Raw genomic sequence first — 26889 nt, forward strand, 5'->3', positions numbered from 1 at the left:
TTTAGCTTATAGAACACAACTTTTTCACTTCACTCAATTTAGTCCTTTTTATCGAATTAAGCCTTTGAACGGTAAAATTTCTTTCTGAGAATTTCACACAATAGTCTACCATGCTGTAAACCATGATAAAATAATAAAATAAATATTTTGACTTCAAATTTATAGTCTCGAAACCACTGTTCCGATTAACCCTAAAAATGAGCTGTAACAGCAGCGTAAGAAGAGAAGAAGACATTGAACAAAACATGAAGAAACAAAGAACAATTTACTTGCTCGCAAACGTACAGCAAGGAAGCAATCTACTTGCTCAAAAATGATATGCTTAATCATTCAATATGAAAACAATACATTTATAGTCAAAATACATTACCAAATATTCAACTAACCCCAATAATCAGCATTGAGACTATTAAAACATTGCTTGTACACATGGGATAAGCTGACTTATCAGTTCAATCATCACCTAAACATCACACCAATCAGCAAACCAGTCCTGGTGTTTCAAAATATAGACTAATTGCAAAATGAACTAAACTAGTTACAAATTGAACAAAACAGAACTGCTACATAAGTTGAGCTTCAAAGACTTCTCTGCTGTTGCATTGCAGGCCAAAGTTCAACAGATAGTAACCCATGTTTCGAGACAATATCACTCTCTAAGTTTGGGAAAATATTGTTCCGGATCCGCTACATGTCCGTGCCATATATTGACATTCCCATCCAAAACTAATTCTTCTAAATTGGGGAATGTTTCCTGAGAAATTAAAAAACATATATATGTTAAATAAAGGCAAATCTTCTAAACTGATTGATAAAATATGCAAATCTGTTTAGATTGACCTTTTATTTATGAGATCTTACCTTAGTGACCCAAAATAGGGGTTGTTGAACAGAGATAACAGAGTGGTTCTCTCCTTGTGTTTCTCTAAAGTTGATATACTCCCCAGCGAATGTCTCCACCTTGCTGCATTCACACACCTCCAATTGTTTTAACAATGGCCAATCTGTAGTATGGACCTTGGAGTACAAACCCTTCAATTTGGGTAGCTTATGAAGTATCAGCTGTCCTATTTTAGGAAACAGAAACTTGATAGTTGATTTGAGCTCAATCGATTCATTTGAACGATTGTCAGCTAGTCCAATTATTTCTTCTACCGACTCACATTCCACTATTTGCAGCGTTTCTAGTTTTTCAAGTCTTTCCACCATATCAAATGGTAAAACATTCGAAAGTTTGTTGCATTGTTCCACCAAAAGCTCGGTTAATTCATGAAATGAATCCATAGTGAGTTTATCATGCCATATCTTTCTACACTTTTCCATGCCTACAATTATCAAATCGACCAAGCTAGGAAACGCAACCTGCGGGAATTATTTAAGTAGTTAATGAGGAAAACAAGTTAGAATTCTACTTAGATATGAAAAGAAATATTGCTACAAAAAAACAAAAGAAGAATATCACCTTTTGGTTGAACAGTGTATGGGTTTCTGAGTTTTCTTGATGGCAGAATGTCCGTAGTTTTGGAAGCCTATTGAGCTCCAGTCTTCGTAGCTTAGTGAACAAGTAAGTCTGAGGTACCCCTTCGTCTGTTGCGGCTGCTAATCCATCTGTAAAGATTATTTCTTCCATGTTCTCGCAATCGCGAAGGAAAAGTGTATCGAGCTGCTCAAGATTTTTGACTAAAAAGGATGGGAATAGATATTCCAAATTGTGGCAACCCTTCACAAGTAAGACTTGTAAGTTGAGAACACCAGGGGATATAGCCTTGTCTGGTTTATCAGGCCATAGTTTTTTGATGTTAGTTGATGATAGTTCCAACTGCCGCAACCTGGCACACAAAACCTGCAGACACAACCCTCATTGCATGAATTATGCATGTTTGTGATGATAAATACATAAACTCATTAATGAATGCTAAAGAATTTGTTATTAATGTGATTGATAAACTTCAAGTTCAAGTAATAGAAACAAAACAATTTGAATTATCATTAAAAACAATTATATAATTAATGGTCAGAATTTTTTTTTTCTCAAGATTAAGGAATTATCTTTACTTAAGGAATGAAATTTTTATTTCACGGCTCAAAGAATTCTAGAAATTGACATGGAGAATTACACAAATTTCAAAAGGCTAATTCTAAATGTCCCCATATTAGGTGATTTCTATTAGAACCTTGGCTGTAAAACTTACAATGCTACAAAAAATTGTAAGGTGATAATTTCATCAAGGCCGAAGATGTAGGTTGTTTAACTGAACTGCATAAAAAAACCTCTAGTCTCCGTTACCATTTATGCTTTACTATTATTTATTACATTTTTGCATTGTCATATTATACTCTTACAATATTAGTTATAACATGCAATTAGAACAGTCTTTAACATAGGACATTTCTAGTTTCTCTATGTAAAAATTATGTACTCTAGTTTCTTTTTCTATTATCTAATTTAAATTTTCACCCAAATAAATTAAAAAGTTAAAGCACTAAGCAAAAGAGAAGAGACTAACCTTATGGTTGAAAAAGGGTGTAATCTTTTCTCTGCCAACTACCTCTATATCCTCTTGCTCCCTTGTAGATGCCATTGCATACATCTTTGGGCAATCATCCACTACAATTTTAAGCAAAGATGAACATTTCAGGGTAATACTTCCCATACAAAAACTTGTCAACCTTGAACATGACTCAAGTCTTATCCAATTAAGCATGGGTAACAAGAGTGTATCCATTTCAGTTTCCTCTGCTCCTTTTTTGATAATCTGCCTCATCATAGGGCATTGTTTCACTTTTATGTCTTCTAGCTGCGAAAGATCTAAAGCCATGGAAACGCTAAATATGTATGTCATGGTATTACACCCATAAACTTCTAAAACCTTAAGTTTCTTGAAATCTATACTTCCATGAATGTTCTCCTTCCATATTTCAATTGACCTGGAAAATTCAGAGAGGACTAAATACTCGATAGCTTGGAACCCAGCCTACAAAATCCAACAAAGAAACAAGGATTAAAGTTCATAAAGGTTATAATGAAGCCAACCCAAATCGCATGAAAGAAAGAATAACCAAAGCTAAATTAAAGGAATATACAGTAATACCTTTATTGAATACATTTCTTGGATAGTGTTATTAAGGTCACTACACCAATTTCCATTACCTTTTCCATAGTCTACTTTTTGCAATAATGGTGGATTAGTTAAAACTCCCTTACAAAATATCTCCAATTCAAGGCAACCATTCACTATTAATTCCTCTAAACACGGGAATCCAAATGTGTGGTTGCCTGAACAAAAGCTCTTAAGTCGCGGTAGATTCACAAGTTCCAAACTTTTCAACCTGCTGAAAATAATGTCACAAGTTGCTTCATCTCCCTCAGTTGCAACTATTTCCTTCATTGAAATGCAGTCTCTTACCATCAACTTCTTGAGTTGGGCCATACCTTGGAATACTAAACATGTATCTAAGTATTTCATTGTTTTGCAATTCGACACATCCAATGTGGTGAGATTTTGAAATGATGCTGAGGATGATCCTAAGCTGATCAAATTGTCACAATGGTGAACTTCAAGAGTCTCAAGTTTGGGTAGAATGTGGCCCACTTGTACGTCTTGCTTCCACAAATAATCTTTTAGATCATAAAGACCTTCCAATTTTAAGTTTCTAATTGTTGACAAAGTCCCAGCATACATCTCCTCATTACCGGTATCTCCTTCGGTACAGAATAGCTCTTTTATATTACAAGAGATAGTAAGGTTTTCTAGAGTGTAGAATCTCTCAAGGAAAGAAATTCGGAAATCAATTGGTTCAGCACCGCCGCCACTCACTTCAAAAGTTTTTATTTCATGAAAAAGGCTGCTTGAAAATTGACCATCACTTATCATTGCAATGTAATCACTATCTAATGTCAAATGTTGTAGTTTAGGGAAGATCTGAAAACCAATCAAAAAACAATTTAGGAGTCAATATATTCATCTTTGAATTAAGAAAGAAAAGTGCAGACAGGAAGAATAGCTTCTGTTACATAAATGAAACACCATATACTTTCAAAGAAATTCTTAATTAATATCATATTCTCTACATCAATAAATTAGTTTTCTAAATAATATTTTAATTTTAATTATCATAAATTTTTATGTTAATTAATTAAATAAAAAAACCAACAATAATAGTAAATTAAGATTGATGGTTTAGAGTTTAATCTAAAATTTTAGATTTTAGAGTTCATGGTTGGATTTATAATTTATGGATAAGGGTCGAGATTTAGAATTTAAGAAAGTTTCTTTGATTTGTTAATTAGAGTAAAAAGAAAGTTACTTTTAAGAATAATTTAATATTTTGAGTAGGAGTGAGAGGATTCGTACCTTTTCAACCAAGAAAAGTGGTGGAGGGATTGAGGAGTCAAGTTGTCCATTGTTAGTGTTCACTTGTGTACCAAATATCTTCATTTTCCCACAATCAACTAATTCCAACTTGTTTAACATTGGCCACTTTGCAATATGTTTACCCGGGTAGAAACATTTCAATTTCGGTAGATTCGAAAGTGCAAGGGTGCATAGTCGATCAAACTTGAAATTGACAGTCGCTTCCCAATCAGATCCTTCCCCTAATTTGGAAACAATCTCCTCCACTCCACAAAGAAATATATGAAGATAACCAAGTTGCGGTAGGTCTTGGGCTATTGAGGCTGGAAATACATTCTTCAAACTTGGACAGTCAAAAACAGATATTGAACAGATTTTTTTAAATGAAAAAATTACTCTGGGATCATTTTTCCAAATATATTTCAACTTTGGTAATCCTACAATATGCAATTCTTTGAGTTGAGTGATTGGAGGTAAAGCGGGTTTTTTTTCTTCATGCATGATTTCAAATACTTGTTGTAAGGAACCACAAGTCTTTATGGTTAGACGGTGCAGCCTTTGAAATGTTGTCACCATATTAGATGGAAAAATGGTCAACAACTTATCACATCTTTCAACTCTCAATTCTTGAAGTTTGGGAAATGAATTTGCTGGAAGTGGGTTCCGCCATAACATCTTCATCTTACTCAAGTAGGAAACACTCATTTCCTCCAAACTGGGAAATGCAACCTGCATTTATGCCAATATAATGGAATTAAAAGTTAGTTGTTGGTTTAATTTATTGTCAAACAATGAGAAAATGAGTAAACCTAAAAATTAAGAATTAACCCACCTTATTGTCAAACAAATCACCGTGACTAGAGATTCGTCGGTTCCCTTCGCTTGTATATCTACATATGAAACCCTCCAATATTGGACAGTTGTATATCGTCATTGACTTCAAGAATGGAAATTCAATAACTTTATTTTGGGAATTGGAGCAAAATCCACTCAAATGCGGAAGGTCCTTTAGCTCTAAGGACTTTAACTGAGGAAATAATGATAAAACCGTAGCAGCCTGACTTTCTTCTTCTATAATATTCTCCGAAAAAATTATCTCTCTTAAGATGTTGCATGCCGTTATCTCAAAGTATTTGAGATGATCTAGATATTTAGCCATAGAAAATGATAATAGGTATTTTATGTTTCCACAACCATCAATTTTCAATGTGGTTAACTTCTCGTGAGTACAAAAAGATACATTTGGCAATTGGTTGTGCCATATCCTTGTAACATTAAGTGATGACAACCGCAATTTCTCCAAGGAAGGAAACGATATCTACAACCATACACAAAGTTAATTCTACTTTCAAATAAATATTGTAAATATATATATATCTAATGAAATATTTACTTTATAATTCTATTTTTGCAATTACTAAATACAATAAAAAATTATCCGTTTGAAATTTCTAATTGTGATATGCTTCCAATTGCAAAACATGACATATATTTTCTAAAAATTTAAAATTTATTTATGAGAACTTTTTTTTTTCCTTAAAAACAAACATACTTATTGAACATACAATACAAACATGCGAATAACTCAAAAAAACCACAAATAAAGTCTGCCAACCAATAAAAAGTGTCATAGTGTAGAAAAATTCTAGTAAATATAAAATATGATCAGAAAAACGAAAAAAAAAAACACCACCACAAGAGCAATATTGCATGATTCAGAAAAGGAAAGAAAGCCCCGAAAGAAAAACTAGAAATATATTGAACTATACATACCTTTTCTCCGAAAAGTGGCAATTCACGTTGAGGCAATGAGGTACCATCGATTTTGTCTTGAGAGCAAAAGCTTACGAGTTGAGGAAGACCCTCCAATGTCAAGGACTGCAATTGTGGAAATTGATTTCTATCATTAATTATAGATTCAATATCCAAACCATTTTGGATGTGCAGATTCTGCAAATGTAATAGCCTTTCCTCATCTGTTAACTCCTCCAGTGCAATCTTCACACCTTTCAGTTCATCCAATTGTAAATCTTGAGTTCTCTTTGCCAACTTCTTAATTCCATGATCCAAATCATCAATGCTTGTGTTTAGCCTGAGTTTTAAGGTTCTTGAATATTGATAGTTGCCAAACCGCTCCCATTCCTTTCCTATGCAAATCTTGTATCTTTCCAACTTTTGCAACTTTTGAAAGAAGTCCTCTGGGGCAGCCTTGGCGTTCGGAATTTGAACTTCTAAAGTGGACAAATGAGACAATGTGTTCAGTTCAGCAAGACTAGCATTGGGTTGTCCCCATTGAATAGAAGTGCCACCCATATATAATTCTTCTAATTTTGACAAACTTGGCAACACGTCAGCTGAAATTGTTTTGAGTTTAGTACAACCACTTACATCTAACAACTTTAGCTTCAACAAGTGCCCAATTTCCTTGGGTACAATTTTGATATCAGACCCAGCAAGGCTAAGCACATTTAAGCTCTTGAGTGCTCCAATAATGGTTAGGTTATCACCCAAATTGCAGTGATCTAGGCACAATGTACTGAGGCTAGTTAAGAGACCAATTGATGAAGGTAAAGGAGAAAAATGCATGCAAGTCAAACCTAAGACTTTAAGATTTTTTGCTTCCTTGAAGAAGTTATCCGGCAACGTCAAGGAGAGATCCTTGCTTAACAAAAGGAAAAGAAAAAGCTGCGGACTATTCAACTGGTCAGGAAGCTCGTTGATACTAGGATCCCGCAAAATAACCTTGTTGCACTCTTTCATTGACTCTCCAGTTCGCCAATCTGTTACAACATCCTCATCCTCGTCCTTATCCTCCTCTGTTAAAGCAAGCACTTGATTGTCCTTTGAAGCGATTGATTTGGCCACAATATAAGTAAGATCATGCACATCAAAGTACTCCTTATTGGAACTTTTGCTATCAAGCAACAAACAAGATTCTTTGAGGGTACTCAGCATTTTTAACAGCCTATCTCGTGCTGCTTTCATGCTGTTGGCTCCGTTAATTAGACCCAAAGCAAGAGCATATCTCAACAAGTCTTCAATCCTAGTGTCACGACGCAGTAAACTGCAAAGTAGGAAAATCTGCTTGAGGTCTTCACTAGATAAATGATCGATACTGTACTTGATAGCCTTATATACCTCAGCAGATATATCATCCGAGCTTTTTTCTAAGCAAGGCCTCTGTAATTGTTGTAAAGCATCCCTCCAAAAAAATAAAGGCTTATTTCGCAACGCCCTTGCAACAGTTGCAAGGGCGAGTGGTAATCTTGCACATTTCTTGGCTACCTCAATTGCTGTAGATCGCAGCTCCTCATCACTTTCAACAATGTCCCCGGCCATCTTCTTAAAGAACTCCCAAGCTTCTTCGCCATCTAAATCACCAATTGCAAAGGTCTTTGTAGCATCCTCCCCGTTGTTTAGAACATTTTGATATCTTGAGGTCAACAGTATTTTGCATCCTTTGTATTGACTTCCAAATGGAATTCCGACTTCCTCTAGATCCAGTTTCTTCCAAAGATCATCCAAAATAATAAGAACATTTTTCTCATTCTTTAACCTTTCATACAATTTACGGGCTCTTACATACGGACTGTTTTCTTCAAGCTCCAAGCGCAATGAGTATGCTATTTGATTTTGGATTTCCTTAATGTCAGCATTTTGACGTACAGTTACCGTAACTACTGAATCGAATAACTTAACCTCACGGAGTTGTCTCTCAACTTCGTTGACCAGCCATGATTTGCCCACACCAGCCATCCCGTACACTCCAATCATGCTTGTTGTTGCATCTTTCAGTAACTCCATGATATCATGGAAAACCTCCTCTCTTGATTGAAAGGTCTCAAAGTCTGTATGGATTATGGGTTCAGCAACATAAGGGCATCCCACGCGCTCAAAACGGCCATCGTCGATAAGCTTTTTAAAATTGGCAGCATCTTCTTCTGCTTTCTTGCTAAGCTGGTAGCGAGACTTGATGTTGGGACACAAGCCAAAGAAGCACTTGGTCTTTGCTTTGACTTCAAGATCGTTCACTTTCTTCGCCTCTTCAGTGAAGATCTCATCCACTTTGTGGCGCCATTCCTGGACATTGGTTTTAATATTCTCCAAGTTCGCTAGTGCAAAAGCAACATCCTCCTGCACACTTGTTCTTTCTATATTCAACTTCTTTTTTTCCTTCTCGAACTCGGCAACAAATTTCTGGTAGAAGATTACATATCTAATATGACGTATAGCTTGGCGGAAGATACCTTTCGCAGCAGCGGTTGTGACCTCGTGAGCAGCACCAGTAAATATTGTATCCATTTTTTTTTTTTTTGGCTTTGGGGTTAGAGATGACAGTCAGAAAGAGTAAGAAACAAAATAGAAAAACGAAAGAAGGAAGCAAGAAGAAAAAAAATGATGTGAAGAAGCCAATAGCCGATAAATGGAAATGCTGAAAGAAAACAGAGAATGGATGTAGGTATTGTCTAGGGTAAGTGTTGGATCGTATAAATATGTTTTGAAGTTTGAACCTTATTTTGTTTTTGGCTTCTCCTATATCTAATACCTTGTTAAACAACTGAGGAGGTTGGCCACTTGTTCAATAACAAATCATTTGTATCATGATAATTGATATGGTATTGTTTCGGTTCTACTCTAAACTGGTACGGAATAGTTTATATTTAAGGGAATTTGAGTAGAAGTAGTATTAGATTTGTATTAAGGATGATATAAATAATTGAGGAGGTTGACCATGCGGGTCTCAGGGAATACCATGTGACGGAAAACCATTTGTATTATCATAATCGATATCGTATTCTTCGGGTCAAAACTTTAGTGTGTTTGAGCTTATTTTAGTTAATATTGGTGTACTTGTATTAAATTATAAAGTCAAAAGTTAAAGTTGAAATATATTTTATACACTTGTTTGACATTTAGTTTTTCTATTCTTACAATTAGGAATTTAAAAATGTAGATCTAGTTGTTAGTTCCATTAAAATTCTTCTATTAAATTATATAGTAACATTTATAAATTAAAAAAATTTACTTATTAGCTATTTTACAATAAAAAATATTATAAATATTGATTAAGGTTTTCCTAAAAAACACATATTCAACTTCATGATAAAAAAAATTTGTTTGAATAATGTTTTTAGTAAAAATTGACATCAATGTTTCGATTGACATAGTTAACAATATTAATTATTTAGACTAATAACATGATAACGTGAAATGACCAAACTATGTTAAAAACTAAAATGAATATGTGACACCCCATATCCGACTCAACCATCTAGTCCGATTCATCTAACCACTTGTACTGATACAAATTTACTAAGATCCGAAAATTAACCCAAAACACATCTAATTTAGCTCAAAAGAATACCCTTTCAATTCTAAGTATTATGAAACACAAAATACTTGTTTCAAACCTCATATTTTCCTATTTAAACACATCAAACACATGGTTATTATCATGGTCACAATAGTTCCGATTTCAAATATCAATTTCACCTATAAAGAATGAATGCAACCAACGAAACAGTGCAAAATCATTAACTTAAGATCATGCATCTCAACATAATCACATATTAATCATATCATCACATTGTTTCTATGCTTATAGAATATTCTTATATTACAGATTTCAAGCATAGAAAATGATAAGTACTAAAAGTAATATGTTTTAATCATATTATTAATGCGATTTTAGGTGATTATTCGATGTTAAAGGTGAATTTTATGTTCCTAATTCTCTAAAATCATATTTTGATACTTAATAAAACATTTGGGAAAAAAACAACGAAAATAAAAAAAAAATCAGAACAAGTTACAAGTACCACATGGGCAAAAGAAATTTTCTTTAGAATCTCTAAATTGATGAACATATTCTCTACAATCTCCTCTTCATCTTTTCTTTTTGATGTCTAAAGAAATTTTTAAAAAAATGATGAAAATATGAATTTTTGGCAAAATACTAAATTGTCTAAAATTTAAAGTTTTACCTCTACCCCATGAACGTGACAAGAATCACTTATATAGAAGACAAAGAAGTTTCTTCATTTTCTTATAAAAATATCTTATTATTTTTTTATTGAATAAAACATTAAAATATCTTATAATAAAATATTAATTAAATAATAAACCAATCAATTTTTAACACTTTTCACGTTTAATCATTACACCATATAATTATTTAATTTTTGTAATGATCATTTTACCTCTCATGTTTTTTCAAATTTCATCCTTAATCACAACTTACTTTTAGAAAAATTGTGACTTACCCCCTCACATTTATTCTCTTATTTAATTTGGTTCCTACTTACCAATTTCCCATCACAAGAAATTGGTTCACTTTTGGTCCTTCAATTTTTCTTGTTTTTACACTTCAACCACTTGAATTCTAAATAAGTATACTAGTTTCTCAAAACTTTTCACATCTTTACAATCTAATTCTTGCCATAAATTAACATATTACATCATACCTCTTAATTCAAAATTGTCCTTGGCATCACTCAACCTTTTTCTTTTCTTTTCTTTATAATATATCGATTTTAAGGGTGTTATGTTCTAAAAAAAGGGATTATATTAAAAACTATAAGTAATAATTGTAAAAGTAAATGTATGCACAATGTTATTTATTAAAAAATTATTCATTATTTGAAAAATTAAATTACAGTAATTTATTACTTGCGCATATATGTATTAAATGGAAAAAGGAACTTAGCCTAAACTAAAATTGTCAATGTATTCATGTGTATTTTAATTTGTTGACATATAAAAACTTTTTCTTTTAAAAAATATTTAAAATTTATTTAATTTATATATATTGTTTAACTTTTTTAATATTATTTTTAAAATATTTCAGGAATGGTTGGGAAAATGATAAAAATGTTTGAACAAGAGAATGTTATTGTTTCAAAATCCAAATCAGACTTTGAAACATCAATGGTTATATACATATTGTAAGAGGCCTAATTTTGTTCGGGCCCTAAACCGAAACCAAAAATAAAAATAAAAATTAACAGTCCCAAAGCTCAATTACATGTCAAGCTTAAAACAAAAACCTTAACTCAAAGTTACAAGCCCAATGGCTCAAAACACTTAAAAAATTTTAGAAAACAAAAAAACCCTAGGTCCTTTTGCGCCGCTTATCCCTTAGCACGTGCACCGCCCATTCTGCCACCGTTTCACCAAAATAGCCAAAGGTCTGCCTCCCTGTCGCCGTTAACCGTATTAGTACCTGCAAGAAAAGAGAAAGAAAAAGGACCATGGAAGCAAAAAAAAAAAGCAAAGAACAGTGGCTAAATAGTTGCAAAAATAGTAAAATATAACATGTAAATTGGCTATAAAAGCCGCAACAATCCATGTAATTTAGGGTAGAAAAACGAGCAATCGAAACAAAGGAGAAAGAAAAATTCTAAAAAGGTGGTCTTTTTTAGAAAAATTCTAAAAAGGTGGTTTTTTTTCTTACACTATTTTATATTTTTTTGTAAATAAACATAAAATAAAAAATGAGTTGAAAACTTACTGTGCTCTTCACATTTTGCCATAGTGAGTGTCCGAGGACCGTCATCTCTAATGAAATATGACATCTTTCGGTCTCGGGGAATCAAACGGCACAAAAAGCAGCAATTTTTGCACTTTTTGGCCACTGTGGATGGCGGAGCTGTCGCCGGCGACCGGTTGCCGCCACGGCGGCCCAATGGCCAGCCTGAGAAGGCTAATGAGAGAAAATAGAAAGGGGTTTTCTCGTTTTTTTTTTTTTGAAAAGGTGTTTGAAATGATATTTTTTGAAAACTTTTTGGTATTTATAGGGACTTACACAACATCATTTTGGGCTTGACCCTTAGATTCCCAAAACAACGTCGTTTTGAATTACAACCTGAATTCGGCTCGACCTTTTAATAGGATCCACGTGCTTTTAAAAAATTACATAATTGCACCTTTGGTCCTTCCGCTTTTGCGGCTTGTTTGAATCTAGTCATGTCTTCTTTTTTTTTGCCACTTGATTCTACTTTACTTTCATTTTGGTCCTCGGACCATTTCAAGGGATGGGTACATGAAACGGCGTCGTTTCAGTCTACCCAATATCCGACCCGAACCACCCTAGGATCCGCGTGTTTTTTCTTGGGGGATATTTGCGTTTTCAGTTCTTCTGCCTTTTAAGTTATTTTAATTAGGTCCTAATTCCATTTATTATTATTTTTAAAAATTATACCATTTACTTTCAAACCTTTTCAAATTTGGTCCTCAGATCGTTGACCCCTCAGGGAAGGACGCACGTCTAGGAGTTTTGGGATATTTTCCCATTTAGCCCCGTTATCTTTAGTGTGTTATGTTTTAGTCCTTTTTAGTTTTGTTGTTTATTTGTAATTTATATTCCTTAATTTCATTCTGATTTCAAATTGATCCTTGATTCATTTAACTTCAATTTTTAAAAAAATTTGTTTTATTTACTATTTATTTATTATTTCTTTAATCTTTTTTAATAATTAAATTTCATTTATTTATATTCCTTTTATGTAATTTTATATTTAATTATCATTGTTATTATTCTTATTATTATTATCATTATTATTTATTTTTCCTTTATTATTTAATTAGTATTAGAATAGTAAATAAGGTGCTTATCGCCATGCTATTATTAGTGCAATTTTATTGTCATTATCTCTTTTAGTTTTTTGTGTGTTCTTGTTATTTTTTTTATTTTTTTATTGCTTTTATATTCTGACACTTTCATGTCTACTATTTGTTAATCATTCATTTTTATTTTTTACCTTATTTATTTTGTTATTCTCATGATTTGATTATTAATGTTATTATTGTTAATTACATTAGTAGTACTATAGTATTCCTCATTTACTTATTATATATTATTTTAATGTTCTACTTATATAGCCACTTAACATTATTTCATTATCACTATCTCATACATTATGTTTAAATAATTACTCTTTTTTGTACTGTGCCCAACAAGTTAAATGTACATTACCTTAAACGTTATGTTCATCATCGTACGATGCATAAAATTTTTTAAATCAAGGTAGTATCCATTATTTTAGAATTAGAAAAGTCGTGTTCCTAACTTATGGAATATAGCTTCTTTCTAAAATCGAGATAGTCAAATATTTACTTTAAAATAAATAAAAAATGATATTTAAGTAACGATCAATTGGTGTTTATTCTCGTTTTCGAGGAATTAAAACATTGTGTCCTAACTTACAGGACACGATCCTTTTTCTCAATTAACCTGAAATAAGCCCTTTTCGTAAAAATTACTTTAAGTAAGTTAGTGCCTTAATACAGAAAAAAAAAGATCGTGTTTTAAACTCTTTTCAAATTTTCAATTCACGACACTAAGACATTAATTAATCAACTAGGTATCAATTTTGGTCGTTATGAGGGTGCTAATCCTTTCTCGTGCATAATCGACTCCTAAACCAGTTTCTTAAATTTTGTAGACCAAAAATTATTGTTTTAGTAAATCAAACCGTTTATTAAAATGATCAAATTACGAGGTGATCCGATCACGCCTCATAAAAAAGGATTAGTGGTGACTCACATTTTCGTTTTTAAATAAAAAGTCGATTTCAAAAAGGTTTCGACAGCTTGGCGACTCCACTGGGGACAAAATAAGAGAGTCAAGCCGCGAGTTGATTACTTTTGGTCTTTTTGTCAAAAATTGATAATTTGGTTTAAATTTACGATCCCTTCGTTGCATGTCATCCTTCATTTTTGTGGTCTTCATCATTTTGTTGCATAATGATATGTTTGCTTTATTGGTTTGAGTGTCTTGGTATATTTTTGTATATTGCATTGCATAATCATTTGATTTTGCCCTTCTTAAGTAGGAGTGAGAAGTTATTCCTTCGTGTGGTCTTCACCTCCATATAGGATAGTGGATCGCTTTCGGGATACATCTGTACCTACGTCTTCGTGAGATTTTCATCTCCGTATAGCTATAGGGAAATGTATTCCCTTGAACTGAACTCGGTCCGTATGACCCTATAATGGGTGAGGATCGAGGAATCTTTTTGTTCAAGTACCCTTACTTTAGAACTGAACTGCATAATGAGTCCTAAGAGCCTACCCTAGGTAGAACCATACCAAACCTCTAGTGGTCACCCGATTAGGTGTTTTATTTATTTTTTGCTTTGAATTCTAGATTTGTATGAAATCTACTAACTTGTTTTGTTTTGGCTGTGATTGCATTGCATTTTCATCATAGAAAAGGGTGTTGGTTCACATTCAGTTACTAAATAGAGAGCTTTCATGGAAAATAGATTTCTTGATAAAGTGAAAGACAATGTGGCCATCCTGACATGGTCTGAAAAGACACAACAAGAGAAGGGTGATAGTATAATGGAGGGATATATGTTAGAATTGTGGGATCTCACTCGCATCAGTGTGACTCAGAATAATCTCCAAGAGTTGAAAAAAATATGGGACCAATGGGAAGACGAAACCAAGTAGTTATTATACTGTAACTATAGTGATTTGTCTTATCTACTTGATGTCAAAGTGGACAAGGACTTATTCTGAGCTCTCACCCAGTATTGGAATCCCACCTATAGCTGTTTACTTTTGAGAAGGTAGATTCGGTGCCCACTGTAGAAGAGTACACAACTCTGCTCTATTTCCCGATGATCCAAGCCGACAAAGCTTATTCTTGAGCCGCCAACATCTCGACTTTCTTGAAGAGGCTAATGAGCATAACGGGAATGAGTGAGTAATGGGTTACGGCCAGGATTAAACAAAAGAGAGATAGTAAATGTATCCCTTGAAAAAGTTTGTGGGATTTGATCTTGACACATCCGGATATGAAGAAAGGATTCGATGTCTTCGCCTTGAGTATTTACAAGTTGGTCATCTTTCCCAAAGCATTAAGGCATATAGATGAGGCAGTTTCAGCTTTATTTGACCGACTTGACAAAAGGGTCACACTCGTCTCGACAATTTTGGCTGAAACTTTTAGATCTTTGAATGCATGCCGAATATGATTGGTGATGGGGTAAAAAAGTCAAAGGCAACGTCCCTGCATCAAGTCAAGGAAACACTCGGCCAATAGAAGAACACCTACAAGTGATCCCGTCTGAGCTAGATATTATAAAGTAAGATTTTGAAAAGTAGAATTCGAAGCTAGAGAAAAAGATAGAATAGTTGGAAAAGGAAAAGATGCAGCTAGGATTAGACGTTGACGTCTAGAAGTTAGAAACCAAGAAAATGAGAAAAAAAAAAAGAACAAGGCCGAGGAAAATTTGGACAGTCTAAAAACAAATTATAAGAAGCTGCATTTGTCAATAAGGACTGCTGTGTTGGGAAAAACATCGAAGTAATGGCAGCAATAGATCAAAGAAGAAAAGATTAAGGTTGATCAGTGGGAAAAGAAATTCCAAGATGCTTGAGTTCGAGGAGATGCTCTAGAAAAGGATTTGTTAGAAAATGAAATAAAAAGGTTGGATTGAGAGCCAGCGTAGCAGAATTAGAAAGGTCGCTGCATCAATATCTTAGTCGTAATTCCTTAATTGAGTTGAAAGTAAGCCTAAATAAGATTGAAAAGTTGAAGGGAAAGATAGAAGACCTCAAAACCGTACTACAAAATTGTGAACTCCGAGTTGAGCTTCTTGAAATGAACAATGAACACTGGAAAGTGCAACTCCAACGCTCTCAAGATAGATGATATTTTAAGCATACGTTGATGATTCCTAATTATTCACTGAGTTCGTAATGAATTCACCCACTCCTCTCTTACTTCATAGGTAAGTAGGTTGCGGATGACAATGGCAAGGTAGATGACTTGGCAAGACTCATCCCTGAATAGATATTGACGAATTTAGGAAAAAGGTGATGGAGTTTTATTTATGTGGATTTAGATTTATTATAATTTGACTCAGTTATTGAAATAATATCTTTTAAGTTTAAAGTTCAATTTTTGTTTTGCGAACCGTTAAGTTAAACCTTGTTACTAATTTCTTCTCAGCATGATTAAGTTTCATGTTTCATTATATTTCCATGCATGCGTACCATGTTGTATTCTTTCAATTTTGCCAAAGTATGTATTAAAATAATATGTGAGCCAGTTTTATTGCAAAGAACTATTTTTCTATGACCCTTGCATGTTAGTGACCCCAATATGTATGTGAAGCCCTTTGTAGGAATATCTTACAATATAGCGAACCCTATTAAAGCATGGGAACTCTTTTGTGAATGACTTCTTTGTTTGTGAAGCCAGTATTGCATGTGAACTTAGTCTTGTATGTTCAAGTGCGAACTTAGGAAGTTTGAGAACTGCAATTACTTTGCAAACTCATGTTTTTGTGAGAACTTATGCTTTATGTTGTACTGCAAACTCATATGTTACTCTGTTAGGCAAACCTATATTGTATGATGTATAAAGCCTAAGTTGAGGTGCGAACCTTAATAATAATTTGTATGTACTTCTACTTATGTATGATTGTGTGTACCCTAAATTGCTTGTTCGTATCTTACATGGGAACCCTTAAACCTTTCTATTGTTTGACATGCGAACCATTCCTTTGTTTGTTTTGCAAGCTCACATGTTTTACATTTTGTGTATGGTATAATTCCGTTGCACTGTTTTAACTTAACATATTATTTGTTGTAAGTAAGTGATGTGTTGGAGGTTAGGTTGAGAGTTAATAGAGAGTCACTTATAACTCGCTAAAATTGGGTCGAACTTACTTGGCCGAATTTAAGGTGTTATAGGACAATTACCTAAAAAAGATTATAGCATTGTTAGATGTGTGAGGAAATACATATCAAGGTAATTATTGTCTTTTCCTCTTTACTCTTTGACACTAACTAAGCAAACTTTATTAAATGATTAAATTTTCTAAATTGTATCATATTTCGGGTTCATATCAACTAAATGCATTCTAATCATGATTCTAAGGATATGACAACATTCTCTATGCCTGAAAAAATTGGAAGAATTGGATGTTTCTTTGAAACAGATCAGCGATCCATCATTTACAGCTACAAACCGTAAAATGAATATTCTACATTTTAATGATCAGTTTCATCTCGATTATGTGGTCTCATACAAATAGGTGTATTATTCATAAATGAAAAGGATGCAAAGTCATTGATTAACTTTTAAGTCCCTGCACTCCTTGTAAATTAGTAACTCAGTCTTTACAATTTTGTTTTTAAGAATTTAATTTCTCTACTTTTCATATTTTAAATTTTAGATAAATTATTAACAATTTAGTTACATTACTACTCTAAGTGAATATTTTTAAATTTTAAAATTTCATACCAACAAATTAAAAATATATATTAATTTCTACTCTTTTACCCTTTTCATCTTCTACTCCTTTCAATAATGGCTCATTTAAAACTCCCTTACAAAATACCTCCAACTCAAGGCAACCTTTTACTATTAATTTCTCTAAACATGGGAATCCAAAAGTACAAAAGCTCTTGATGCTCAGAATGATTGAACTATCTCAAGAATAAATGCTCCTAGTTATGTGGAATAAAACAAATAGTTCATCGACTATGATTAAATGCATAAGATAAAAGTTTAACAGAATTTTAAACTTTTTTTATTTAGAATTTAAATTAACGTGTAAAAATTGATTTAATCTTGTTGCTTTTGTTGTGCCATCACACTGGTGCAGATGTATTAGTTATAATTATATATTTGAATTTTTTAATTTTATAAAAAATATTTTAATTAATTAATTAATTTTTTGTTTTTTAAATTTATATTATTTATCAAATCACTCCAAAAATAGATAAAGAAGTTAGATATTTAAATTATTAGAAGCTGAAAGTTCTGATTCTTTTATGACCGGTTTTTTAAGTCTTGCCTTCAGAATCTTGGGTGTCTTATCTTTTAGCATCCCTTAACTCATGACACGACTTTTCACTTCTCAAAACATGTTGCAATTAGTGTTTTGTTTGATAAATTTGAGTTATAATTGTAGGTTAAATTATTTATACATTTCTTAACAAATTTATGAGTGTTTCTTCTTTCATATTTTTTAAAAAGAAAAGAAAATGAATTAAGAATTCTTAAAAAAAAAAAGTTAAAAAGAATCAAAACTGACTTGGAAGACAAAGAATAAAGTATAAAGAAGTTTAAATGTTTGAAGTTATTTAAAGTTTTTTTTTTTCCAAATTTCCATAAGAATTTTTGTATCTTTTTCAAGTTCAGATTGGAAAATCATAAGGGAAAGAATTTTTAGGTTCTAAATATTCTTAGAGTTGAAATTACCACAATAAAAGCTGTTAGGAAAGTCATGAAACTTTGGTTTTTTCCAATCTTTTAAAGAATACATGTAGCTCAGTTCAGCACTGACAATTGAAGTTACAAATCAAAATGCAATTGCTCATGTACAACACTCTGGTAGACTAGATTATCGGATGCATTTCTGAACTTAGGCATGAGAATATGACTCTCAAAGACGATGAAAAAATGGAACATATCCTTGTTAGACATATGCTCTTACCTGAATTTCAAACTCAAAGTTGGAGTAACATAACTAGGAAGTGAAATAACAACTTTAGATCAGTGAATATGGCTACTACTGAGCAGCAGCAACATACTCTAGTAGACAGCAATGAAAGGGACATCTCCCGTAACTCTTTATAAAGTAACTGCGCCAAAATGATAAGCGAAATAATCAATTTCTGCCATTAAACTACATTTTATGCTTAACCCCATTACTAAAAGTAGGATATTGTTAACACTGGAACACAATCATTTCTGTGATTCTTTGAAACACTTACCTTTCTAAAGCAATATCTCCAATTTTCCTTCAATTTGGCCTTTCTGTAGTATGTATCCTTGAGCTAAAACTCTTCAATATGATTAGCCTGTAAAATAGAAGGATGTAATAAGTTTAGGAAAATACAGATTTAAGGCTCTTTCCATAACAATGGATTGAGTGATTGTAACTGCATGTAAATTGTTGGCATGTTTCTTATTTGCATCCGCTGTAATTTCATCATTCATCCCCTAATATTAAAATGGAAAAAGGTATTCCAAAGTTATGTTTTTCCCCCTTCAATCAAACACATATGTAAGATACAGACTCACGCAGTTAGTTGACCGGTTGTGCCATATCTTTCTCCAGTTTCCCACACCCATGATTCTCTGTTCCTACAAGTAAGGTTAGTTTGCTAGAGAAAACCAAGTAGTACAACAAGAATAGGGAATCAGAAACAAAACAAAAACAAAAAAAAAATGAAAGAAAACAATGATGCAAGAAAACAAAAATGGGATATCACCTTTCAATGGAAAGAGTTGGAAAAAGAATCTCTGAGTTGTTTCTTTCTATCCCAAGAGAATAATGTCAGTGCCACTAGTGATCATAAGATTGGCCTTTTTCCTCTAAATCATTTTCTCAACCCTTCACAATTGACATCTAAAACCTTAAGTTTCTTGAAATTTAAACTTCCATGAATGTTCTTCCATATTTCAATTGACTTGGAAAATTCAGCCTACAAAATCTGACAAAGAAACAAGGATTAAAATTCATAAAGGTTATAACGAAGCCAACCCAAACCATATGAAAGAAAGAATGATACTATGGAAACAATCTCCTCCACTCCACAATCAGATATTGCAAGAAAACCAAGTTGTGGTAGGTCTTTGGCTACTGAGGCTGGAAATACATTCTTCAAACTTGGACAGCCCAAAACAGATATTGCACAGATTTTTTTAAATGAAAAAATTCCTCTGGGATCATTTTTCCAAATATACTTCAACTTTGGTAATCCAAAAATATGCAATTTTCTTAGTTGAGCGGTTGCAAGTAAAGCTGTCTCTTTTTCTTCATGCATATTAGATGGAAAAATGGTTAACAACTTATCACATCCTCCAACGGTCAATTGTTGTAGTTTGGGAAATGCAACCTGCACTCATGCCAATTTAATGAAATTAGAAGCTAGCTGTTTGCTTCATTTATTGTGTGGGTTTGTGGAAAAGTGAAAAAATATATATTTATTTTGAGTGTGATTGTTGAAAAAAAGAGATGAAAAAAATAGGAGAAATGTTTATTTTTTATCCTAATGTATAAAACCAAATCATTCTAAATTGAAATAATAAGAGAGAAAATGAGAGAGATGCTTGTTAGTCTAAATATATACATTTTTCAAAAATTTCATTTTCTTTCCTCTCATTTTCAACTGTACCAAAAAATCAATAAAAAGAAATATATATATTTTCTTTCACTCCATCTGTTTTTTTTTTCACTAAACCTTAAAGCCAAAGCCAACAAGGAAAAAAAAATGAATAAACCTAAAACTTAAGAATTAACCCACCTTATTGTCAAATAGATCACCTTGACTAGAGATTCGTTGGTTCCCTTCCCTTGTATATCTACATATGAAGCCCTCCAAGTTTGAACAGTTGTATATCGTCATTGACTTCATAAATGGAAATTCAATAACTTTATTTTGAGAATTGAAGCAAAATCCACGCAAATGCTGAAGATCCTTTAGCTCTAAGGACTCTAACTGAGGAAATAATGATAAAGTCATGGCAACCTGAGTTGCTTCTTCTATATCCTCCCAAAAGATTATCTCCTCTAAGCAGTTGCACTTAGTTACCTCAAAATATTTGAGATGAACTAGATATTTAGCCATAGAAAATGATAACAGGTAAATTATGTTTCCACAACCCTCGATTTTCAATGTGGTTAACTTCTCATGAGTGTAAAAAGATACATTTGACAACTGGTTCTGCCATACCCTTGTAATATTAAGCGATGATAACTGCAATTTCTCCAAGGAAGGGAACAATATCTACAACCATACACATAGTTAATTCTACTTTCAAATCAATATTGTAAATATATATATATATTTCTATTTTTGCAATTAACAAAAAATAAAGTCTGCCGATCAAAACAACGTGTCATAAAATAGAAAATTTCTAGTAAATATAAAATATGTTGAGAGTATTGGGGACAGAAGAACCCATCATATGATCAGAAAAAGGGAAAAAATCTCACATAACTAAGCGACAGCGCAAGAGCAATACGGCATGATTCAGAAAAAGGAAAGAAAGCCTTGAAAGATATTGAATTATAGATACCTTTTCTTCGAAAAGTGGCAATTCACGTTGAGGCAATGAGGTAGCATCGATTTTGTCTTGAGAGCAAAAGCTAACGAGTTGAGGAAGACCCTGCAATGTCAAGGACTGCAATTCAAGAAATTCATTTCTATCATTAGTGATAGATTCAATATCCAAACCATTTTGGATATGCAGATTCCGCAAATGTGATAGCCTTTCCTCATCTGTTAACTCCTTCAGTGCAATCTTCACACCTTTCAGTTCATCCAATTGTAAATCTTGAGTTCTCTTTACCAACTTCTTAATTCCATGATCCAAATCATCAATGCTTGTGTTTAGCCTGAGTTTTAAGGTTCTTGAATATTGAGAGTTGCCAAACCGCTCCCATTCCTTTCCTATGAAAATCTTGTATCTTTCCAACTTCTGCAACTTTTGAAAGAAGTCCTCTGGGGCAGCCTCGGCGTCCGGAATTTGAACTTCTAAAGTGGACAAATGAGACAGTGTGTTCAGTTCAGCAAGACTAGCATTGGGTTGTCCCCATTGAATAGAAGTGCCACCCATATATAATTCTTCTAATTTTGACAAACTTGGCAACACGTCTGCTGAAATTGTTTTTAGTACAACCACTTACATCTAACAACTTTAGCTTCAACAACTGCCAAGTATCCTTGGGTACAATTTTGATATCAGATCCAGCAAGGCTAAGCACATTTAAGTTCTTGAGAGCTCCAATAATGGTTAGGTTATCTCCCAAATTGCAGCAATCTAGGCACAATGTACTGAGGCTAGTTAGGAGACCAATTGATGAAGGTAAAGAAGAAAAATGCATGCGAGTCAAATCTAAGACTTGAAGACTTTTTGCTTCCTTGAAGAAGTTATCCGGCAAAGTCAAGGAGAGATCATTGCTTAATAAAAAGAAAAGAAAAAGCTGTGGACAATTCAACTGGTCAGGAAGCTTGTTGATACTAGGATGCTGCAAAATAATCTTGTTGCACTCTTTCATTGACTCTCCATTTGGCCAATCTGTTACAGCATCCTCATCCTCATCATTATCCTCCTCTGTTAAAGCAAGCACTTGATTGTCCTTTGAAGCCATTGATTTGGCTACAATATAAGTAAGATCATGCACATCAAAGTACTCCTCATTGGTACTTTTACTATCAAGCAACAGACAAGATTCTTTGAGAGTACTCAGCATTTTTAACAGCCTATCTCGTGCTGCTTTCACGGTGTTGACTCCTTTAATTAGACCCAAACCATGAGCATATCTCAACAAGTCTTCAAACCTAGTGTCACGACGCAGTAAACTGCAAAGCAGGAAAATCTGCTTGAGGTCTTCACTCGGTAAATGATTGATACTCAGCTCAATAGCCGAATGTACCTCAGCAGATATCTCATTGGAGCTTTTTTCCAAGTAAGGCCTCTGTAGTTGTCGTAAAGCATCCCTCCAAACAAATAAAGGTTTATTTCGCAACGCCCTTGCAACTGTTGCAAGGGCGAGTGATAATCTTGCACATTTCTCGGCTACCTTAATTGCTGTAGATCGCAGCTCCTCGTTACTTTCAAAACTGTCCCCGGCAATCTTCCTAAAGAACTCCCAAGCTTCTTCGTTTTCTAAATCACCAATTGCAAAGGTCTTTGTAGCATCCATCCCGTTGCTTAGAACATTTTGATCTCTTGTGGTCAACAGTATTTTGCATCCTTTGTGTCGACTTCCAAATGGAATTCCGACTTCCTCTAGATCCAGTTTCTTCCAAAGATCATCCAAAATAATAAGAACATTTTTCTCCTTCCTCAATCTTTCACACAATCTACGGGCTCTTACAACCGGACTGTTTTCTTCAAGCTTCAAACCCAATGAGTATGCTATTTGCTCTTGGATTTCCTTAATGTCAGGAATTCGAGATACAATTGCCCTGACTACTGAATCGAATAACTTAACCTCATGGAGTTGTCTCTCAACTTCTTTGACCAGAGATGTTTTGCCCACACCAGCCATCCCGTACACTCCAATCATGCCTGTTGTTGCATCTTTCAGTGACTCCATGATATCATCGAAAACCTCCTCTCTTGATTTAAATGCCTCAAAGTCTGGATGGACTATGGGTCCAGGAACATCATGGTATCCCACGCGCTCAAATTGGCAATCTTTGATAAGCTCATCAAAAGTGGCAGCAGCTTCTTCAGCTTTCCTGCTAAGCTGGTAGCGAGACTTGATGTTAGGACACAAGCCAAAGAAGCGCTTGGTCTTCGCTTTGACTTCAAGATCCTTCACTTTCTTCTCCTTTTCAGTGACAACCTTCTCCACTCGCTGGCGCCAATCCAGGACATCGGCTTTAATCTTCTCCCCGTTCCTTTCTGCAACATCAACATCTTGTTGCACACTTGTTCTTTTTGCAATCAACGTCCTGTGTTTCTGCTCGAACTTGTCAACAATTTTCTGGTAGAAGACTACATATCTAATATGACGTTTAACTTGGTGGAAAATACCTTTGGCAGCCTCGGAAGAGACATTGGCAGCAGCACCAGTACCAATTGCTTCCATTTTTATTTTATTTTTTTGCTTTGGGGATACAGATGACTGTCAGAGAGAGTAAAAAAAGAGGCAAGAAAGAAAATACTAAAAGGAAAGAAGCAAGCAAGAAGAAATCAGAAATGATGTGAAGAAGCCATTAGCAGATAAGGATTAGAAATTCAGAAAGGCGTGGAATTGGATATGGACTGTTGTCTTCGACTCTGTTAGACTTTAGATTAGAAATCAAAGAACCAGCAAAAGAAAGCAGAGAATGGATGTGGATGGTTGCGGGTATTTTCAGTGGAAATTAAGTTGAATGATTTAACTTTTAAAAATTACATAATTATTTATGAGATAATATATTTTTATTAGGGGTGTTCATTCGGTTAACTGACTGATTAACCGACCCGAAATAATATTAACCGAATTAACCGACCTTTTAAAATTTTTAACAGTTAACCGAATCGAAATTTTAAAAAAAAAAATTTAACCGAACCGAAAATTTTCGGTTAATAAATTACTCCTATTGTTGATATATGCAACCGCACAACATTGCAATTAAAAAATTTACAAGAAAAAAAGTTCAATTTTTTATCCTCTTACTAGATTTTTTTGGTCAAGCTAACAAAAGAGATCAAACTTTGTAAAACAACAATCATCCCTTCATCTCCTTCCCCATTCATCTTCAAGTTTTTCATTGTTCTTATACTCTCGCCCAAATCTCTCAATCTCAAATACCATACTAAATTGATACCCAACTTTACTAGACCCAAACTACATCACCACTTCATCATCGAGCACTCACCGCTAAACCCACATCGAAAGACATCTTTTTTTTTTTACAAACATACCTAAACTCTGTTTCGTATTTTCTTTTAATGAGGAAAAATCAGTTAATGAAGCATCACTTAGTCTTAAGCATCTAAAATCTCAAAGCCCTGCATTTTGCAGCTGAAATAGAGCCAAAGATGTTTCTATAATTAAAGGCTTTTTTATTTGAATCCCTCAACCAACTATTTGATCATGGTTCTAGTAGAATTTAGTAGTGATTGATTCAAAAAAGTAATTCAAAAGACTCGTTTAGTTGGGTGAGGTTTAAAAAAATATATTTATTCAAAAAATTTAAGAAAATTTGAGGGTTAAATTTTATTGAATCCCTAAAAAAAAGGGTAAATTAAAGAAATATTTATTTGAATCCCTCAACCAAATTCATATTTAATCCTTTATGTAATTTTATATATATTTTTAGTAAATTATATTTTTATGTCATTTTATAATAAATTTTTATTTATTTTCAAGTTTTTAAAACTATAATTTTTTTTTTGAATTTGGACTAAATTGCCAAAATAAGCAAATATTGAGGGTTAAATTTGTTGAATTTTTAGAATTAAGAACAAATAGACAAAATGTGTAAAGTGTTAAGGGTTAATTTTGTTTTTATAACAATCAAAAGACGATCATGTCAACATTTTATTTAGTGACCAAGGCATTTTAATGGAGTGACTAAAAATGACAATTAATCTAACGGGTGACTAAATTAACAAAAATAAATCGGTGACCAAAATAGGAACGCGCTAAAACTTTGATGACAATCTAAGTAGTCTACTCTTTAAATTTTTTAAAATTATTTTTAAGAAAAAATTTAAAATGATCAAATTGATATTTTAATCATAGTTCATGGGCTAAATTGATTATTAACCTTTAAATTAATGTACCACATCACCCACTTGACAGAAGTTAACGGATGAGTGACAAAAAATAATATTTCAATACCTTTAATGGTAATTATATAACTTTTGAAAGATGAATGACTGAAATGCAATTTGAATCAAAGTTTAGGAACAATTGGTATAGTTTATTCTATTTTATACACTTTTGAACCCTCACTAAATTCTTCTTAATATTATTTTAGTTCTAATTAGTTATGATTAGTTAAAGAAAACTAATGTAAAAAATTAAATAAAACTAAAAAAAGATTATTATGATAATATTTTTTTATACTTTTAAATTTTTTAAATAAAAAATTTATAAATTAAATAATTAAATACATGTTGAATAATATTATAATACAAGTTTATTATCAGTTGACCTATATCTATAATTAAATATTTTAAAAAAAAATTAACATATAATGTGTTTTTATTGGTGGGCAAGGATAGTATAAATATCTTTTGAAGTTTCAACCTTATTTTGTTTTCAGCTTGTTCAATAATTGAGAAGGTTGGCCACTTGTTCAATAATTGAGGAGGCTCATGAAATGGCACGTGACATCATAATTGATTTCCTATTGTTTCGGTTCTACAAAATAGTTTATATTTTGTTTTGCTCAAAATGGTAATGTGTTTCAACTCATTTTTGGTTAATATGGTGTATTTAAATTAATTTATAGCGTAAAAAACTAAAAACTAAAATATATTTTCAGTCATATTCGGAATTTAACATTTTTACTTTTATTTTTAAAAATTCAAAATAAAAAATGTAGATCTAATTGCTATTATCCTTAAAATTCTTTTACAAAATTATACAATGACATTTAAAAATTAAAAAAATTCACTTGATAACCATATAATAATAAAAATAATGTTATAAATACTGATTGGGATTTTTCTTAAAACTGCACATTTGAATTCGTTATGGTAAAAAAAAATTTCCCATTTAAATAGTATTTTTTTTAACAAAAATTGACATCAAAATTTCAATAAACATAGTTAACAATTTAACTTAGATAATAACGTAAGAATGTTAAAAATTAAACTATATATATAACAACCCACATTTGATCCAATCATCAGATCTAAATATACAACGTGGAAGCAATTTGATGTAGCTTCTCTTTAAAAGAAACAACACAAATTTCACCTTATACAAGCATAAACAATTTATCACATTCGGTTTTATGCAAGGTTAAGCGAATTTAAAAACATAAACAATTTAAAACTTGTTAAAGAGTTGTATTTTTTCAAAGAAAAATGTTATATTAAAAACTGTAA

At 32.6% G+C, this 26889-nt stretch overlaps 2 protein-coding genes and 1 long non-coding RNA gene across 7 annotated transcripts in view; all 3 read right to left on the reverse strand.

The window, feature by feature from the left end:
• Window positions 1-300: 300 nt before the first annotated feature.
• The window catches only part of LOC107933845 (uncharacterized), a 72970-nt gene continuing 46381 nt past the window's right edge, over window positions 301-26889 (reverse strand). Inside the window, exons 5-8 of the mRNA XM_041104620.1 lie at window positions 2508-2975; window positions 1463-1843; window positions 862-1362; window positions 301-754 (exon numbers count right to left, since the gene is read on the reverse strand). Coding sequence (XP_040960554.1) covers window positions 650-754; window positions 862-1362; window positions 1463-1843; window positions 2508-2975 — 1455 coding nt within the window. The 3' untranslated portion in view covers window positions 301-649. The remainder of the gene's footprint in view (window positions 755-861; window positions 1363-1462; window positions 1844-2507; window positions 2976-26889) is intronic.
• On the reverse strand, window positions 11206-12760 carry LOC121223347 (uncharacterized). The gene is made up of 2 exons (XR_005920694.1): window positions 11866-12760; window positions 11206-11577 (listed from the first exon to the last, which is right to left on the reverse strand). It is a non-coding gene; the product is annotated as an uncharacterized lncRNA (long non-coding RNA).
• LOC107933857 (probable disease resistance protein At4g27220) lies at window positions 18594-24204 on the reverse strand. 5 transcript variants are annotated; one of them, XM_016866151.2, is made up of 5 exons: window positions 23875-24204; window positions 21406-23800; window positions 19405-19817; window positions 19095-19181; window positions 18594-18962 (listed from the first exon to the last, which is right to left on the reverse strand). In XM_016866151.2, exons 1-2 carry the CDS (start codon window positions 23896-23898, stop codon window positions 21905-21907), a joined length of 1920 nt encoding a protein of 639 aa, XP_016721640.2. In that variant the 5' UTR covers window positions 23899-24204; the 3' UTR covers window positions 18594-18962; window positions 19095-19181; window positions 19405-19817; window positions 21406-21904. The 5 variants fall into 5 exon arrangements, with proteins under 5 accessions (XP_016721640.2, XP_040960557.1, XP_040960556.1 ...); XM_041104623.1 differs by having other exon boundaries at window positions 19405-19461; window positions 19596-19817; window positions 21406-24204; XM_041104622.1 differs by having other exon boundaries at window positions 19405-19467; window positions 19596-19817; window positions 21406-24204.

Source organism: Gossypium hirsutum, chromosome D11 (assembly GCF_007990345.1).
Source record: "Gossypium hirsutum isolate 1008001.06 chromosome D11, Gossypium_hirsutum_v2.1, whole genome shotgun sequence".
NCBI classification, from domain to species: domain Eukaryota; kingdom Viridiplantae; phylum Streptophyta; class Magnoliopsida; order Malvales; family Malvaceae; genus Gossypium; species Gossypium hirsutum.